At 41.5% G+C, this 20,556-nt stretch overlaps 1 protein-coding gene across 1 annotated transcript in view; it reads left to right on the plus strand.

The window, feature by feature from the left end:
• Positions 1-11,708: 11,708 nt before the first annotated feature.
• galnt9 (polypeptide N-acetylgalactosaminyltransferase 9) overlaps positions 11,709-20,556 on the plus strand; it is a 64,697-nt gene continuing 55,849 nt past the window's right edge. Inside the window, exon 1 of the mRNA XM_086112060.1 lies at positions 11,709-12,760. Coding sequence (XP_085968186.1) covers positions 12,520-12,760 — 241 coding nt within the window. The 5' untranslated portion in view covers positions 11,709-12,519. The remainder of the gene's footprint in view (positions 12,761-20,556) is intronic.

Consider the following 20,556-nt stretch of genomic DNA (forward strand, 5'->3'; position numbering starts at 1 on the left):
ACGGCTTGGATTTGGGACTGGTTTGGGAGCAGCGACATTCGGCTGACTAGGGGAAAAATACACGGTTCTTTTGCAGAAAATACGGACTGTTGAAAGTTTGTGATGAATATCGTAAATTACGGACTACAAAAGGCTGCTGAAAAGCTGCAACAGCTAAATTTAGCTGTAAAAACACATTAGGACACACATTGGCTGCTGTGTATTAATAGCCATGAATCTATGTTATAACATCAATTGATCGATCAATCAATCACACAAACTTTATTTAGCGACCACTTTTCAGACAACAAAGCAGCTCAAGGTAGAAACAAGAAATGAAACAATAAGCACAGCGATACCCCCGGATTTCCCAGACAGATCCACACACACGCACACGCACACACATACAGACTCCACATGGAAGATTACAAAAGTCAGAAGTCGCATTTCTATGGGTTACACGGTGCATCATTCATATTCAACATACAATTGGTCATTTGTAAGAACTAAACCAAGAAAGTATTGAGCGAAAAATACATGTTTCGAGGCAGTCTAATAGAAAGCACTATAATTGAGGAGTCAAAGTATTGATGAGGTGTCGGAATAATTCGCTGGGAAAAGATCACGATTTCAGTTTGCAAGGGCCGTCTCACTAACGTGGTCTCTAAATCCTGACTGAAGAATTGCAAATCAATTGCTAACGGCCATGTAATCATTAAGCAGTTGCACAATGACGTTTGGAAGAATTTTCTCAATAAACGGGAAATTTGAAGCTGCATATAATTACCGAGACTCTCTGGGTCAAGGTATGGTTGCTTGAGTAGGGTTGAATAACAGTGGTCTTAAATGCTGCTGGTACAGCTAGCTAGCTAGATAGATAAATACAGTATCACTTTATTCATCCATCCATCCATCCATCCATTTTCTGATTCGCTTATCCTCACAAGGGTAGCACAGGGTGCTGGAACTTATCCCAGCCGTCTTCGGGCAGTAGGCGGGGGACACCCTGACCCGGTTGCCAGGCAATTGCAGGGCACACAGAGACGAACAACCATCCGTGCTCAACGCTCACACCTAGAGACAATTTTGAGTGTTCAATCAGCCTGCCATGCATGTTTTTGGAATGTGGGAGGAAACCGGAGTAAACCCACGCAGGCCCGGGGAGAACATGCAAACTCCACCCAGGAATAGAACCCGGTACCTCTGAACATTGAGGTCGACTCGCTAACCACTGGACCACCGGGCCGCCCGAAGTGTTTTCATTCCAATACAATATTTGGAGATGTTAAAAACAACAACAACAAAAAAAACAAGGTTAACAAATTAAGCATGGGATTTGATTTTAATTGGAGCTGTTTTCACTTTAACTGCTTTTGGTGTCTCAGTATAGAAATCCTCTCAGAAATTGTGGTACCATGGTGAATTTTAATGTTATTATTTAAATAGGGCAGCACACATTTCTTGATGCATTTGTTAGGCCACATTATGCTTTGAGCCTGTATGTTTGTGCCAATTAACACTCCTGTTTGTTTCTTTCTGGGTGTGTGTGGGTGCGCCTGTTCTGTGTCTTAGCTCTAATGTGCCTTTTTTTAATACATTTTGATTCCTATGCCTGTTTGCAAATCCATCAGTCACAGATTTTTGTCTCAAAGAAAACCTCACATCCTTTATTATAATGCAGAAATTGAAAACACAAATTGAAAGACAGCTCACCAGCCACGGAATATCAGCCAGTCTGTAAACAAGTCAGAGGTGCTTCAGTAAGAGAAAGAATTTCATAGCTGGCCCGGTATACAGTAAGCTTTTAAATAATCTCCCAGCCATCCTGACGATAAGTAATATGGATAGTTTGTTATCTTTGATTCGATTCATTTGTGCCAGGATATGTTCCCTTGGTTCCCTCTTTCATTATTCTTTCTAATTACTTCCACAGGCTCACTCATCAAGCATGGGTACACTGGCAATATATAATTATTTCTGTCATAAATCAAGAAACACGGAGTGCTTATGCTCAATAACAATAACACAAGAAGCATGGCTTACATTCATATCCATTTGGAAAATCATTCATTCTGACTTGTTGATATTTAAATTTCTTTGTCGATTCTTTCACATTTTTCCTTGCTGATTTTAGCTACATTTATGTGTTGGATGACACTGGTTGATTCATTGTGGGGTCAACATACCGGTCAACTTTTCGGAGCGCCAACCTGTATAAACTACCAAAAAAATCCTTATAAAGAGCAAAAAATCCTTATAACATACCAAAGCATTTCATATGTCAAAATAACGGCAGAAAACCCCCCACAAAATATTCAATGATATTTATTGTAGATATATAGTATTGTAGAATACTCTGCTGTTTTCAACTAGGAACCACGTGATTTACTGAAAAAAAACACACAAAATTTTCAATGATATTTATTGTAGATCTCCATAATACAATGCCTGGTTAATGTCTAATCATCATTCTACTTAGTGGCATTACTGTGTTCAGAGTTGTATTCCGGAAATGAAAGCATTTGAGTAGACGAGCACCATTCTGGGCAAAAGCAAACGGAACTATCTGTTAGGGGGGGGGGACAAGAAACGGAAATTTTCAGAATCCATATGATTTGTGCGATACGGCCATATACGTAAGATTCACCACAAAATCCGTATGAACTATGGCTAAACCGTATGAGTTGACAGGTATGGGTCAACCACAGTTTTCTGCCATGATCAAGCACCCCAGTGTCCTATGCTACACCACAATCACTTTCTGTTGCGCAAAAAAGTAATACAGTTAAGTTCAGTTTGCTACAGCACAAATATTAATATATATACAGTATATATATACAGTATACATACAGTATATATATATATATATATATATATATATATATATATATAGATAGATAGATAGATAGATAGAGGGGCGGCCCAGTGGTTAGCACGTCGACTTCACAGTGCAGAGGTACCGGGTTCGATTCCAGCTCCGGCCTCCCTGTGTGGAGTTTGCATGTTCTCCCCGGGCCTGCGTGGGTTTTCTCTGGGTACTCCGGTTTCCTCCCACATTCCAAAAACATGCATGGCAGGCTGATTGAGCACTCTAAATGGTCCCTAGGTGTGAATGAGGGCGTGCATGGTTGTTCGTCTCTGTGTGCCCTGCGATTGGCTGGCAACCAATTCGGGGTGTCCCCCGCCTACTGCCCGGAGACAGCTGGGATAGGCTCCAGCTCCCCCGCGACCCTAGTGAGGATAGAGCGGTTCGGAAGACACTGATGAGAATGTTGATCAAAACTGTCTGACTGTCTTAACTGTGCAATAATGAGAATTTAAGGCAGGGAATACCATGGATATCAGCATTTAAAACTCCACTGTTCATGCTTTTACGTACACAGAATTTATGAGATTACTGAAATAATGTGTCTTACATGCTATACTTTTTCACACGTCTCTATGAAATCTCCGTTTTTGTATGTGCGGTGACATTCAAACTTTGGCCACACTATCGCTACCTCTGCCACAGTTAGTGGCAATGATGTTCCTCTCTGCTTGCTTTGTGGTAAGCATTCAAGAATGAAGAAGTGTGTTGCTTTTTGCAAACTGGTACAGCCAAGAAGATTTAGCTTTACAGTCCAACTCACAAAAGAGATCTGCCTTGACTGTTTTAGTTATGGTGGCACTCAAGCAGAGAAAAAGAAAACAAAATGAAATGCTTTTGCATATTTTATTACAAATGTCCTCACAGAATTATTGTGTGCCAATCAAAAGTAAAGACTGGTAGGGTAAGACCTAAATAGATTCTGTTAGTGTTGTGTTTCAAACAAATTCTCTGCTGTGCAGGCAATAACTTGACATGCATATATTAATTAGATTACCCTCACTTAAATTATTGCACAGTATACAGGATACATATTTCTTTTATTTGATTAATTGCTTCTCCATTGGTTGGGGTGGAGCTGCATTACTTAAACACGCCAAATTCTCAATCAACAGACTGCATTCATGGCAATCCGCAAGACCGTTTACAATTCCCGGTACTTGCATTTACCATTCAAAACAATAGTGTGGTAAAATGCTAAACTGAAAATGTGGAACCAACCCCCCCCCCCCCCAAACTAATAATAATCATTATCATCATCATCAAATAAAATTAGAAAAAACAAACTCCATTTCAACATTTTCTCGCTGAACGCAAAATATTCTAGTCTGCGGGGTTATTATTCTAATTTCGTGAAGGCATTCAGCAAATCTGCAGCTCCTGCATCAGTGCAGTGGGGCCACGGAGCCAGAGGTGCAATGTGAATGAGTTAAGTTGAGGCAGACAGAACTGGGGCTAAACTGTTAGCCTCGGGGTCAAAGTGATAATGTATGAACTTAATGCTGGCAGCTAAGGTGGCAGCACTGCATTAGTGAGCAGCAAGTGTGGTGGCTTCTTTTCAGGCAGTGACACAGCAAATCTACACATCAGGTGATCAGCAACAAACAGAAATGATCTGCTAAACTGCGATACACTTGTACCACTGCTTCTGATGACATGATTGTGCAGTTTGCGGTACCTGCAGCGATCACACTGACCTTGATGTAGCTGCAAGGTGAATTTGTGATTATTGTTTGTGTTTTTTAGAGATGACCCAACAACGTTGTTGCCCATTTATGGCCTACAGCTCATTTTGTTTTATTGGCCTGTAGTGTATTCTAGAAGTAAAATTAAAAATGACCCGCAAGAAAAAGCGCGACTGTTTAGTATGCGAGCGTGTCACTGAAGTAATTAAAATCTACAATTTTTAAGACACTAGGGTGAGTCCAAGAACAGACCTTATAGTTATGAGCTGTAATTTAGCCCCTGTATGCTAATGAGGCACGGGGAAGAAAGTTGGTTTGGCGATTTTCTTGCAAAATGTGACACTGGAGGTCCGAGTTGAATCCAAAGGGGGTGAGGGATCACACTGATCGCTGTGCTGCCACTATATAAGGTTTCCCTAGTTTACAGCGTTCCTATGGTGGAAATGTAGCCAGAGTTTTTGCTTTGAAACCTACTTGAACGTGGCAGTAAAATAATAATCACAGTAATGTGAGTATGGTCCTATATGAGGGTGCCTTCTTGGACTGCAGGACGGAGAACAGTGGGTAGAGCAGTAGCTGTGCACGCCCTTTGAGGAGTCTTATCAATCTTAATCTTGCTGAATATGAGCGCTATTTTCCAGCACAAGTCTAACACAAAGTGCGGTCCAACTATGTGCAAGGGTGGAGGTTTTTTTTTGTATTTTTGTCGACGCGCAGTAGTTAGAAACAGGCATTTGTGCAGTTGTGGGAGTGAACACTAGTGATGGGTCCTGGGCAAAGACACAAGCATGTGTTGCGTAATAAGGGCAAATCCTCCATGGCGGTGCACATGAGAGGCTGCATTTTTGGGGGAATCTCGCAGTTTCATGAAAATCCCACAGGATGCCCACAGAATGGGAGTCCGTTTTACTTTTAATCACGGGAATGGGATGGTACAGGATAAAAAGTTCACTGGAGCAGGATTATCCATTAGGCGGGCCTGTCACGATAATTACTATCTTGACTTTATCCATCACTGAGAAAGAAAATGGCCACCATTTTTGTTTTCTAGAACTCGACAAATGGTCATTTACATGCATGCTGTACATGCATGAGGTTTAATGCAGGCATTAAATTCGAGTCACCGTTATTGAATTAAATAATTGATTGACCCTTTACGTTGCATTCATATTGGAGAATCGAATCATACTTAAGATGAAAATGTAATTACATATGTATAACCTAGCTCTGCTAAGATTTAACTGAGATCAACTCAGGATAACAACACAGGAAGCAACATTGTATCATAGAAGCGGCTGAGTCTACTGCACAAGCACATTTCATTCATTGTGATCGACAGATGTGCCACCAGCTTGTTGACAGGCTCCTTCGAAGACTGCGCACAAGCACTTACCAAGAACAGATACACAAGGCTCTATTTTTGTACACAAGCACATGTGCGCTTGAGGTAAAAATGGTTGCACCTTCTTTCTTCATGCTGGGGCATCACTCGTTTACCATGTTTGGGAGTTTTTGGCAGACAGCACTGTACCTTTCTGGGCACTCCGGAGAGCCAAAGGTGTTTTCTTTTACAGGCCCCGGGCACACCTAACAACTTGGTGACAGAAAGACGAGACTTTAGACCAGGTTAAAAACAGGTCTACGCCATAGCACAGGTGGTGTAGCAAAATTTTGGCGGAGGCAGAGAGATTCTGCATTCCACTGATATACTGTATGTGGTGGATATCATAATATTTCCTTCATAAATATGAGTACAGCGTGCATCAAACCCTCTGAATCCAGGTAACATAAATTCATTGAATGCATTATTATTATCATCATCATCATCTTTATGATACAGTTTGAAAACATCCCTCTGGGCCCAGCACAGCTATGCAGAGGGGTTGCGGTGTCATGGCGGTCTCACTCTCTTTTCACAGCGGTGACTTGTGTGAGCATGGCCAAATCATTGGCATTGCAGTTCCTTATAAGCATATTTTGCGCTCTTCGATCTTCTGCGTGGACTCCAGCGCTGATTTACAGAGATTGAGGGAAGCCAATTTCATTGAGCCATAAACAGGTTGGCTGTGTTCACTGGCAATGACACAAACTACCAACTGCAAAAATACAAAAAGAAATAAACCACAATTTCAACGTGTTCTTGAGAGGCTCAAGCTGCCAAAAATTGAGCTGGACGAACCAAGCACTCGGCGCACTCGGCACTAAATATTCTTTGTTGCTGACGTACCTTTGACTTGCCAGAAATAAACCGAACAGCCTTGAACTTGAAAGTCTCATACTCGTCTCCAAGTTAAACCCTTTTGTCAAGAGAGCACACATCTCAACATACTCTATATTACAAATTAGTGAAATGGAAAGAATAAGATGGTGCCCCAATACTCCTACTTCCTTGTGTTTAACAATTAATACAATCCTCTTTTTGAAGCCTAGAGGATCCGGAGATTCTTTGATTGTATGGCAAGCTTTTATTAACTGTGACTATTGTTTTACTGTGAAACACACTCGACTGTGGTCTAAATTTGCACGACGATATTATGATGAAAAATATATCTCCAGATGATGCCATCGCACACAGTATGACTTTAAATACCCTTGCTAACATCATCATCGACGTTTCTGATTAAACCTAATTTTTGGGTGTTATAATTCAAAGCTATTCAAAACAGATGGGATGAATGTGCGAATGATTTCTATGCAGGTTCCCCGCTGTCATGCAAGGGCATATGATGCACGGAACGTGTCCTTACCCCTGAATGTGTTAAATGGCTCATGTGGAATCAGCGAGTGAGCTGACTCAGGGATAGCTGGCAGTGACCCAGGTTAATATGGCTAAAATTGTTGAGTGCCAGCGCCTGCAGTTTTGCGAGCAAGCAGGGTGCAGAATGCAGAAGACTGACATCTTCAGAGTCTTTCACGGGGATCAATGAGTATGTGGCTTCTGCCTAAGCGGCTAAGCTGAAGCCCTGCAGCTGATGTGGTTGCAACAGTCATTTCACATTCTGACTTTTCTTTTCTTTTTTTTTTTCTGCAGACTTCAAATCAAATCTGCAGCTTGTGTAGTGGAACTCACATGAAGCTGGAATCCCAATTAAACACTCCACTGAGGCAAAAGTTATCTGAATATAGGTAGGAAGACACAAGAGTTGCAAGACTGGGAAGGAAATGCACAAGCTACATCATTAAAACACAAAGGGTGCATAATGGAAAAGAAAGTGTTTCATCAGAACTTTCACAGTGACTTTGCTTCACACACTTTTCAACGTCGGGCACAATAATTACTGCGCCCTTGGTGCTGCTCAGCATGTTTAATTTGCTGTACTTTTCATAGAGCACTCTGCATACCAGTACACCATTCCCTTCAGCTCTAAAACTAAAAAATTGAATATTTTTAAATATATAATAAGAGAAGTCATATTATTTGACTGAAATGAGTGTACATCTACACATTTTCGCTACACCTGAAGAGATCTGTACTCTTGTCTGGAAGCTTTAAATTCACTTTTGTCTTCTGATTAGATTGATGCAGCAAACAAATCAAAGTTGTTACATTGGAGATCCTGCAAAGGGTGAGAAGTAAGCTCAAAGTGCATTTTGGGCAACCTGCAAGTCTGCCTTTGTACGATCGAGTAAAAACAAACAAAGGCTCTGCAAATATTTATACACGAGTACATGATTTTCTAGAGCCATAATTCATGAGGAAATGTGGATTGGAAGATTGCAAAGGGAAGTGGGAGATGTGGGACGAAAAATGAATTTGAATGGTATGCTGACAGTTCCCATTATGATTGCATAATGCATACTGCAACTTTTTCCTTCAGTAATTCTGTTTCCAGCGACCAACCTTTTCGCAAACCAGTATCCTAACGTGTGTTGACAAAACATATATTATTTAATAAACATAATGCGAATGTATGACGGTGTGATTCTGCATCATCGGCACTTTCTAATATTCAACTTTTGAATACAACATCCATTCTACAGTACATGTTCACCTGCATGTACGGTTAGAAGCCAAACACGTGAAAACTGGGCTGCATGAATATCAATTAGTTGTGAGGTGCCTTTATAATGCAGATGTGGTACGGTAGTTTTGAGAATTTTTGACTCGTAATGTCAAATGGTTGATGGAACCACTCTTCTCGCTATCCAAACACGGATCCTTCGGATGTCAAACATGTCATCAGTGGTGTGCTGTAAAACAGTTTGCTTTTTACAAAACTACACGATTGCCGTTTGGTGGTCGATTGGTTAGAGCGCCGGCCTCACAGTGCAGAGGTGCAGGGTTCCATTTCGAGTCTGGCCTTCCTGTGTGGAGTTTGCATGTCCTCCCCCGTGCCTACGTGGGTTTTCTGCGGGTTCTCCGGTTTTCACCCACATTCCTAAAACATGCATGCGTGGGCACTCCAAATTGTTCCTAGGTGTGAGCTCAAAAGATTTTTGTTCATGTATGCCCTGCGATTGGTTGGCAACCAGTTCAGGATCTACTCCGCCTACTCCCTAAAGACAGCTGGGATTGGCTCCAGCACGCCCATGACACATGTGAGGTTAAACGGATGGACGGATACATGATTGCCATACGGTGGTGAACAACATGACACTCAAAACATGTTGCCATTGAAACAGTGTCGACTTTTTGTGACAAAAACTCTTTTTTGGTCTTTTTTGCTTAAATATATACAAAGGTATCAAATTCAGGTCCAATAAGTAAAACTTCTGCCACAGTTTGGCTTCAGCCACAGGCGCTTCTACTCAACCGGCAGGTAAACAAGCTCCCCGTGAGGAGAAATACCCATTGCCAAAGTCAAACCGAGGCAGGGTTTAAGACAGAAAAAATCAATTTTCACGACCAAGAAATTTGAAACTTTTGTTTTAACATTCTTCTTTGATGGCATGGAACCCGTTCCAACTGCTTTATTCACAATTTGTGCAGATAAACAACAAAAACAATTTCAAAAACAATGTTGCTTTATTAATGGTGGCTGACCTAGGGCTGTTAGGGAGGGGCCAGCCAGGCAGCCTCCTCAGCCAGGGTGCTCTGCACCTCACACCTGAGACTCGTCAGCTCATCACCCACCTGTTGCCTATCTGCTCGTTTGGACTGGTACAAATTGACTCATTCCTCAGTGCAAGTTCGTGCCGTCACCACGCCAGTGGACTCTGTTGCCATCTCCTGCAGCTTTTTGTTCCTTGTGTGGACATTTCCTTGTGGACTCCTCGTGCTTCTTCCTGAGTGACTTTGTGAAGACTCTTAAATAAACTCATACCTGTCAACTCATACGGTTTAGCCATAGTTCATACGGATTTTGTGGTGAATCTTGCGTATATGGCCGTATCGCACAAATCATACGGATTCTCAAAATTTCCGGGGGTTTTTCCCCCCCTAGCAGGTAGTTCCGTTTGCTTTTGCCCAGAATGGTGCTAGTCTACTCGAATGCTTTCATTTCCGATAACTTTCCAGTAAATCACGTGGTTCCTAGTTGAAAACAGCAGAGTATTCTACAATACTATATATCTACAATAAATATCATTGAAAATTTTGTGGGGGTTTTTCTGACGTTATTTTGACATATAAAATGTTTTGGTATGTTATAAGGATTTTTTGCTCTTTATAAGGATTTTTTTTGGTAGTTTATACAGGTTGGCACTCCGAAAAGTTGACAGGTATGTAAACTACGCCAAGTGTTGGCTTCCACGATACCTGCCTGTTGTCGTGCTATTGGGGTCACATCCAAACCCTAACAAGGGCAAGTGACGAGGGGGAGGTTTTGCACCAGGGAGTAGCAAACTGAACCAAACAGTAAGAGCCAGCTTCAAAAAAGCGCCAAATGCAAAGCTGTCGTGAATGGACATGAATGATTGCTGCCCCCAATTCCCTTGCGGTTCAGTTAACCCATCAGATGGCTATTTTGATCACCCAATACTTTATTTCAAGTTCATTTTGACGGACAATGTTCATTTAAAGGAATCAAAACACATTTGGACTCGGTAGAGTCAATATATTTTTTTGCAAATCCAGTAGCGCAATCAGAAACAAGTCCGAGACAAAAAAAAAAAAAAATACAAAAAGCTTGTCGTATTCGAGTCTGGATTCCGACTCACGTACTACAGCTCTGCTTTCTGGACCTGGATTTGACACCTTTGCTTCAATGGTTAAAGTTTGAAAGTCACTGAGTATGATTTCCTTCTTGTCTTTCATTTGTTTTTGTTTTCATTTGTGTGCTTATAGGTTGCTTGCTGGCACAACCAAAAAAGGAGGAAAATGAAGTGCAGGAAAGATGCAGAAATAGAAATGGAAGTGCACTTAGCCCCGAGGTGGTGCAAGCACCTGCCCTTTTACCCTGGATGAAAAAAAAGCCGACATTTTTTTCTGCAGCCATTTTTCCCTTCATTCATAAATACAATATGTAATAATAATAATCACGTTATATTATTATTATATTATTATTATGAGGGGAAACGACCTTACTGTCATCATTTCCACACAGATTATTATAAGAGCTGATGGGAGTCCTCTGGAGAATTGTATTGCACATATGCTCCCGCCTTGCCCGCCATCCTCCTGTTCATGCCAGCATTCAAAATTAAACAGTTAAGGTTCATAAATTAGTAATAATATTGCTGAATAATTGATACTTTGTATTACAAACTAATAAACAGTGGATAGAAAAAAGTCGACCCCCCTGTTTAAATGTGAGGTTTTTGTCATGTAAAAAAAAATTGACCAAAAGAAAGAACTTGAAAACTGTTCTCCACCATGTTTGTAAGATATGGCGTTGTTTTGGTTTTATTTTATATACTGTATATTTTTTGTTTTAAACTGTATATATATATATATATATATATAGACTTTTTATAGATCCTTCGTAGCTTCACTGCACCTCCTTTGTTAATAGTTGTATCATCAACTTTGTTCATTTTGTTCACAACCACACAGCTTACATGCAAATACATCCACACTCATGTTTTTTTTCCCCTTAATTGTATGAATAATTTTGAGATGCGTGGGCTTTTGGGGAACTTGAGCACCTGCCCCTCAAAATGTCTGTGCACGTGCCGGATATAAAAACAGGTAGGATGATCAATGTAGAAGATGAGATGATGAAAGCAATCCACGCTAGGCGTATCCAATCACTGACATTTCATTCACACGTGAGCAGCTAACAAGAGTAGATGGCCGCTCTGTCAAGTGGAACTCCTTCGTGTGGCTGATTGTGTGCTTTAAACCCAATCCAGCTCATGACTATTCATGCTCGAGCCTGTGGACGTCAGGACGCAGCGCATCGAGCTGTGAGGCTGCGTGTTGGAGAGACAGCATGCCACACTGGCCGCCTGCATCTCTCCCACCGACACGAAACATCGTTGCTTTGTAGGGCGACTCGGTTCTCGATTCGGGCTCCGGTCGAAGCACAAGAAGCACCAACAAAGGACTGCACTCGGCAAAGGACGATAGGCCTATGTGTATATTTTTTTTTACAGTTTATTTTGAAGCATGTGTGCACGTAGCGGAGGTTAAGCTGCTCGGTTTCATATTTTCACAAACGGACAGATCTCGAAATAGCAGGAGGATGTTATTGTTGTGTTATCCCCGAAAGATGGACGAGACATATTGAGGCTAACCGAGCGGCGACGTTCCACGGTACGGGCAGGGGGAAGATGCTTCGGAACCGCCGTGGGCTGTTTGAGATGATAAACGCGTCCCGTGGAATTAGATCTCTGCTGTAAAGCGCAACTGCCGGCAACAAGAAGAGACATCGCAGAGCACCGCACCTCCAAGTCCGTATCGGCTGCTTTCGCGAGGTCCCACGTGAGCTGACCGTGGTACTGCACGGATCACTCAGCTCGGAGCGACAACACGCGTTGACCTTCTTCTTCATCATCATCTTTTTTTTTTTTTTCCCAAATCGGAGTCACCCTCCAGTTAGACCCCCATAGCTGGCCAAAGACGCACATGAACAGTTCAGACTCGGCGGCCACCCGCAAGTCACTTTCATGGCCGTGGCACGCAAAATCAAAACTTTGCTGACCGTCAACATTCTCGTGTTTGTGGGCATCATCCTGTTCTCGGTCTACTGCAGGATCCAAGACCGTTCCGAGGAGTTCGTCCAGATCGGACGTGCTTCTGACCAGAGGCTGCGCGCCCGACATGGTAAAGTTAGCAACTTGGTGGACAGGCAGTCTATTCTTCAGCGGCTGGAGAGGCTGGAAGATGTCGTCTATAATCAACTCAACGGTAGGGAGATTACTTCGATATGAATAATAATAATCACAATCGCATCAACATTTGCTCAAGTCATCCTATTCAACTGAAAATCATGCGTTTCATTTCATCCAGCCTCATCTACTAGGTAAGACTTTGGAAAAACAACAATGTGAAGCAACGTGCAATTAGGTTCATTAGAGCCGATGAAGCCCATAATTTTAGGAAGATAATAAAGCAGCATTATGCATTCAAGTACAATATACGACCCTACCAGTGGTAACGGTAATTGATTCATGCGTCTCATGTTGCATGGCAATGTAAGTAATATCACTGTGACACAGCTGCATATCCATTTAAACCTCTCAGATGCTGTCATTTGACACGATCCTCATAACCTTTATCATTCAAACCTGTTCATAAATCATCAAACTCGACATTGGTTGAATATTATGCGTCACCTAAATTACTTTCCTTTATTCTAAGTGTAAATGACTGTAGATTGTTTAGTACCTAGACATCCTACACAAGATCTAAATATTGTAATTTGTAAAATTAGGCGAGTAGTCAAATCCTGTAATATAAAAATTACACCGCTAACCCTATTGAGGCCAAATGTTTAAGGTATTCCACAAACTGTTTTGTGGCCTGCCGGTTTCTACATCATCATTGATTCTGAATTCATTATTTCACAATTAATCATATGTGTCAATACCTGTACTGTTGAAACTTGAATACCATAGGGTTGATGTAGTTCATATTGGCCACCAGTAGAGAGCACAACTATCTCAAAAGCCCTTTAATTAATGGCTCTCTCCCTGAACCCCTCCTCAAAACTCACTTGTATTCTTTGGCATTCGACTCAGCATGACTTAGATTTGTTCTTGGTTTTACTGTTTGGTGCTTTCTACCGCCTTTATTACCGATTTGTCTTACTGTTTATTGTGCATGTTAAATTGCTCCATGTACAGCACTTTGTATGCAGCGATGGCTGTTTGAAAGTGCTCTATAAATACTGTTGACTTGACTTGACTTGACTTGACTTGAACCCCAAATACAAGTAGGACAGTGCAATCCGAGTGAAAAGCTCTGGCTTTGAATCTCAGCTGGCATGGTTGGCATATTCACCCCGTGTTTGTGTAGGATTTTCCCCAGTAATCACAATTCCTCCCACGTTTCAAAAAGCACACGTCATGTTCAGTGAAGACTGCAACTGCTGTGTGCGGACGGTTGTTGGTCACTAAATTGCCGCGGATTAACTGCTGACTGTACCATGACTCGCCCACAGTCCTATGGGATAACCTCTTCTCCTGAACACAATAAATGGGAGAATTCATAAATTCATCATCAGAAATTCATAAATGCATCGTAAAACAAACAAACAAACAAACAAACACCTGTTTTTAAACTGACCACAGCAATGACAATAAGTCATCTTGTGATTATGAGGTTATTGTGGACTCTACGCATGGCTGAAGAGAGGAAGTGGCCAACACATGTATGAAGTTACAGTATGCAGATTTCTACTTTGATTAAAAAAAAAACAATACAAGAGGATTGAACTGTATCCAGTTTCAAGCTTAATTGCGTTTCACTCGAAATAACAGTATGGCTGCATTCAACACATGCTATGGCCTTCCTGTGTGGAATATCATGTTCTACCATGCTTGTGATGTTTTTTTTTCTAATTGAAGAATCTCAATCATCCAGAGCTGTTATTTAGAATGCTTGTTTGTCTATATGTGATCTGCGATTGGCTGGCGACCAGTCCAGGATATATTATACTTTGCCTCAGATGGATGGATGAATGGATTGGACAATCTCTGCCTGGAGACACATCCTGCCACAATCCCTGCATGAGTCCTTAGTAATGACAAACATAATAGTATTCAGTATCCAAAGCTCACTGCCGTTTCTAAATTGTGTTTACTTCTCATAATCATGACATAGCCTTGGTGAGAGGGCGGCTCAGAATGCCAGGGAGACTATTACCATGTCCAGCAGCGATACGAAGTAATCACCCATTCTCTCTGTTGTTTATTGCCTTCCAATTGCATGTCACGGTAGTTACACCAAGGTTCAATTAGATTTAAAGGACATAAGTAAGTCTTGGAATTGTACTTTAGATAGTTTCCTGATGGCAGACAACTTGACTCCAAACAAGAAAAAAAACAGTCAACATTTGTTAGCTGCTCATTTTACCACACAAAGCATCGAGATGAGGGTTATCAGCTGCCAAGCTTAGCTGTGAATGCCACCGCCTTTCGCTCATCAGTTGAAAATGTTTTAAGCTTGTTAAGCAGCTCACGAAGCTGTGTTTTGATCTGAAGTACTGCATGAGTAGCTCAAAAGATACTCACTGTTGCCTGTTGAGCGTCATTAGGACTGTACGCACATATGAATAATGTAATTTGTCTTCAGGTGTGTAATATTCAAGTATTGGAATTGGTAGGAATTTATCAATCCGTATATGATCACATTGATTGATTCTCAATGGCAGAGGGAATACTGGTGATGCAAATGATATACCACTGAGGTCGGTCATGATAATATAGATAGATAGATAGATAGATAGATAGATAGATAGATAGATAGATAGATAGATAGATAGATAGATAGATACGCACACACACACACACACACGCACTCACTCACACACACACGCACACACACACACACATACACACACTCTCTGCTCATAAAAGGGAACACTTAAACAACACAATGTGTTCAAGTGTTCGCTTTACACGCCAACATAAATAATTTTATGTCCCAATAATAGTATATATCCCCATATGTGATGTAGGTTTTTCCTGAAATTAATGGCACTTTTTTTTCACCAGTTATTTATAAAATGTCTCCAGCTGGAGAGTGGGTGTTCCCTCATGAGCCGCACCTGTCTGTAATCATGGCTCATTACCAGCTGCCTTTAAAGCCATACCGACAACTGGCTATTGGATTATTTCAGCCTTGCTCATGAGTCTCGTCTCCAAATGCCTGATTATTCTTGACTTTTTTGCCTCTTAGCTTCTCACTACATTTTTGTATTTTTATATTTTTTCATGGAAGTAGTTCTTGCTGTTATTTCTTGGTTAGCATTGTCATGTATTGGATTTTATTGTCCTTTGAGTGACAAGCAAACCACATTTATCTTGTTCCTTGACTTTGGTAAGCGTTTTTGGTAGTGGTGGGTCCATGAGGCCTCATGAAGCGTGTTGACACAATGACACACAGTGTTGATACTGTGTCGCTGACCACTGACACCTGCTGGACTTTCAAAATCCCTCCAGGCTTGCACAGACTGAACTGACTGATTGGAAGATGAAGTATATCCAATATCATTCACATCTATGCATTCATATTGTATTATTCAATATGTTTTAATAATGTGAAAAAAATTGTAAATGAGGAAGCTTGTGGGCTTTGTCTTCACAAATTTTTATTCAGAAAAATTAAGTTGCTCCAGTGTCTTGAATTTCAGTCTGTTGCATTTCTTGCATGCTATTTCCCCTGCTGTGGAGAACACACGCTCGCATGGCACTGTGATGCCGGCGTACAGAGAAACTGCTTTGCGGGGTTGGAGAGGTTTGGAAAAGTAGCGTGTTGGTCCTTCGATTATAACAGCGGGTCTTGACTGCGTGCAGTTTTCCCCTCTGCCAGGTATCGCTGGACCTCAGGTATAGCATCTGCTGTTGCACTTCTTCCCAGTCTCCCTACCTCATCATCCAAATGTTGCCACAGGTCATCTAAAAAAAAACAAACCTAACAAAATTGGCATTTAGAACAGTTTCCAAAAAACTAACTTAATGATTAGTAGTAACATGCCAGATGTAGTTGCAGAGGCGCTTTTGTTGGTATATGATTTTTCTGTATGGCGAATTCGACATTTCACCTGCAATAAAATCTGGGAATAATAAACTAATAGTCACCTTGAAATTAATTTGAATTAGAATGGAATAAGACATGTCAAAAATCCGAGAGGTACTTGGTGAGACAAGAAGATTTGAATAAATATCTTATTCTCCAAAAGGAGATCAAAATAGCTCTACACGGCAGACAATTTGCGTTTCTCCGGGAACTGCTCCATAATATGCACGTACTGTAGCAACGGCACTCGACTGAAGCTTCAGCAGTCGAGAGTCCGCTGCTCTCTGCTGTGCGTGCCTGAGCGCGAGCACGTACTCACGGCACCGACGCAACCCACGTCACATATCAAAGGAGCTTTGAACTACGACAACAGCTAAAATAATCTAGCCGACACGACGCTCGAAGTCAGACGGACACGTTTTTCTGATAATCTGTGTGTTTTCCTTTTGGCCCAAATACATATTTTCATTCGAGCGAGGGTGAGGTCTGGCTTCTTTCGGCAGGCGGCATTACGTCGCTCAACGCCCTTCCTTATAAACACAGTTTAGTGGGCTTTTGCGGCGTCGACGCCCCCTGGACTGAGTCGACGCAGTTCATGTATTGGTCACATGATCGTATACGCGCTGACGCAGGGATTGCTCTGTGAGCTCGATGCGTGCGTCGACGCATCGGTGTTGCTGGACCTATCACTAGTTTTTGGTTTGTTTTGCTTTTTCCTAGTTATTTGTCACCGCGTCTTTTGTTGAACTTTGCCGGTACTGCGTTTTCTAGATTTTTTTTTTACCAATCTTGTCCTTGTCTGAGTTGCGGGATCCACTCCTCTCTGGATTATTACGGAGACATAACAGAATAACAAGACTAGTGGGACAGCAGGAGGCCGCGGCCACCTAGGTTGAGGAGTTGTTCATACACGTCAAGCAGGTGGGCCCCTGAGGGACGCTCCCCTCGGATCCCTGCACTGTCAGGTGGGGTGTGTCCACCTCCGGTCAAATCCAACATACCACATATGTCACGTTATGGTGGAGAGCCTGGATCATGTGGTCAATTCATTCATCGGTGTCATTTAATTTTTGACTTCCTCCGCCTACTCCCATGATGATTCTAAATGTGTGTTTGTCATGAGTCTATTGACTGGCCAGGCTGGTTCTTGGGCTATGGCCGTGAGCAATGCGCGACCGGAACTTCAGTCTTCCTTCCCCGAATTTCGTGCTGAGTCCCCAATTTATGTTTATCTTGTTCCTTACCTTTTGCAAGCGTTTTTGGGTTTGTTTCACTCTTTGGAATGTGGAGGTAGCCAGACTACCTGTACAAAACCCACACAAACACAGGGAAAATGTGCAAACTCTAAACCCTAACTACAAAACTCAATTCATTTTGTATGGCTAATAGCTATCAACCAGTTGATGTGTCCGCATTCTGCTTCTAACGCAGAACAGCATTAGATGTTTGTTTGAGCCCTCATCACGCCAAGGCACTTTTCATCAGCCATGCAAGTCACTCTTTGCATCTTCTTCCCATTTGAAGGCGCTGATAGGATGGGCTCAGTTGCAGAACCCGATATGCTTCTTATCTATAATGCCCAACTATAGCAAAGAAACCCATGCCATTACTATTCCAAGAAGACCATTCCATGATGAGAAATGTTACGTTTCTATCTCCTCCACATTGATGCACTCAATGCCCTGAATGCATCTTAATGATCAAAATCACTGTGTGCATCAGCGCAGTATGTATAGCTCATGGCAGCAGCGCATCACATTATAGCACAAAGAAGGCTCAAAGAAGCAAGATGGAACCGTACGTATTCCAATAACTCTATGTAGATGAGGCTCTGCTTGACAAACCAGTGTCCCGAACAGTTAAGAATCAAATCTCCTCAGCCTTGAGAAATGGGGATAATGAATTCAGTGACTCACCTGAAAATCAGCAGCTAGTCACTCACAGTAATGGAACATGTTCAGAAGGAGAGAGTGTTGCCCTTATTGACACTATCTGTCCAAAGTCGTTCCAAATTGTTAATCATGACAGCCTGTGTCGAAATGACACATCTGTTCAGCTACACGTACGCAAACACGCAAATCATCACTCTATGGTCATCGTTGAATTTAAATCTCAATCTTCCAAGGGCCACATAATAAACAGTTTGTTTTGCAATATGCAGTACTGAGTGTGTTGTGGCAAAGATATTTGGACAAAATGACTTCAAGAAATAAAGCTTGGTCATGTGACACATAGTACTGTACACATGTACAGTATATGGAGCTGTGGGAAGGCATCGGGAGCTTAGGGGGTAAAAACAGAAGTGAGCTTCTATGTGGAGTAGCATCTCCATCATCTAATATTGCACATGGTATATCATCAATTATTTAGAAAGCATGCCAATGCACAACACAATGTTTGGTCCAACAGTGAAAGTGTGATGTTCATTTTAGCAGTCGATGAATCAATATTCGCACAAGCATTGCTCCTTTTATTTAATATTAGGACATAACAGCACACATCCTGGGATTTTTATACTCAGTACCCCTCGTGTAAAACCTTTTAAACCGAAGCAGAATGCCATGAAAATGAAGCTGTGTGAGGTCTTAGTTTGTTTACCCACATTTTTTATTTTTTAAGAAGTTAGGTTCAGACATCAGTTTTTGGAAGAAAAAAAAAATCTGTGCATGTCCAGCAAACAATTCATTCGCCATCAGTTTGTTTCTGGACACACAGTCCTGATGACTTCACTGCCTTTGAAGAATACTGTATGTGACTTTTCAATCGCTTCTTGTGGCCCTTATCCTACAGTGGAATTTCATTCAGTCACATAGCAGATGAAGAGGGCAGGGGTTAGCCAAATAACAGAGCAAACAAAAAAACAAAGCTGGCATCTTTGCTTCCAAGTCTCATGCAGAGACAGAGAGGCCCTCCCCTCTCATGTCTCCGGCTCTGGAGAGAATCTGTGTTGTTTTGTAACATGGCTGTGATGCCATATGGCTGCACTGTGACGTGAGCCCCACCCCTAATTGTCCAAATATCACCACTTTTACTGGAGCAGGGCATATCTGAATCCCTCTCATGGGAGAAGCCCGTTTTCCATTCAGCTCCATTTGAAATCTTCAGTGACACTCGGTATTTCAATGCCATCCAAATATGGCCATCGCACTGCAGTGGGTTTAGCACTGCTGTGTGTTATTTCCTAACTGTGTGCATGTCCATCTGTCTGGTGAAATGAGCCAGTTGGGTATAATGGAACACTGGAACCACATGGTGTAGAACTGTATGGCATTAGCAGGCCTGAGGATTTCAGAAATTCACAGAAACCGTTTTTCGGTTCCGTTGGATCACCTAATGGGAAACCACGGTAACTAATTTGGGGTCCCGTAAACGTTCACAATGGGAACTCATTTTTCTGTTTTGACTGATATTCACAATCAAGAATTCTGATATTCAAAAGTATAATATTTAAAGGGTAAATGTTTGAAAACTATGCACTAACAATGAACATAATTACATCAGCAGCTGTGTACTCCAGGTTTATGCAATAAAATAAATGGATCAAAATATGTTAACACTTTTATTGTACTCATATGGCATCATGAATACAGCATACCACAAAATCTGAGTAATTTTTCCAGTCTCACACTGCAAAGATTAGTTTAGTGGGACTCATGAATATATCAATGACTGTGAAATACTATGGCCATCAGAAACACATATGTGTGTAGACAATACTTCAGTCCTGGCTATATATCATGGGCCACAAGTAAGCCTGACGCTGTTAACATGATTATACGTGTGTGTGTACTATTTATGTAAATAAGCATATCAATGGCTACTCACCACCTTTATTAATACAAAAGTATGTAATAGGAATTGAATGATTAAAATCATGTGATGAATCTTAAAAAAAAGACCTTATCACTAAATATAGTCATATCGTATTGACATGGCTTGACATCCCATTTGCAACCCCAAGA

Source organism: Hippocampus guttulatus, chromosome 5 (genome assembly GCF_054856545.1).
Source record: "Hippocampus guttulatus isolate MCC_2025c chromosome 5, RoL_Hgut_1.0, whole genome shotgun sequence".
Classification (NCBI taxonomy): Eukaryota; Metazoa; Chordata; class Actinopteri; order Syngnathiformes; family Syngnathidae; genus Hippocampus; species Hippocampus guttulatus.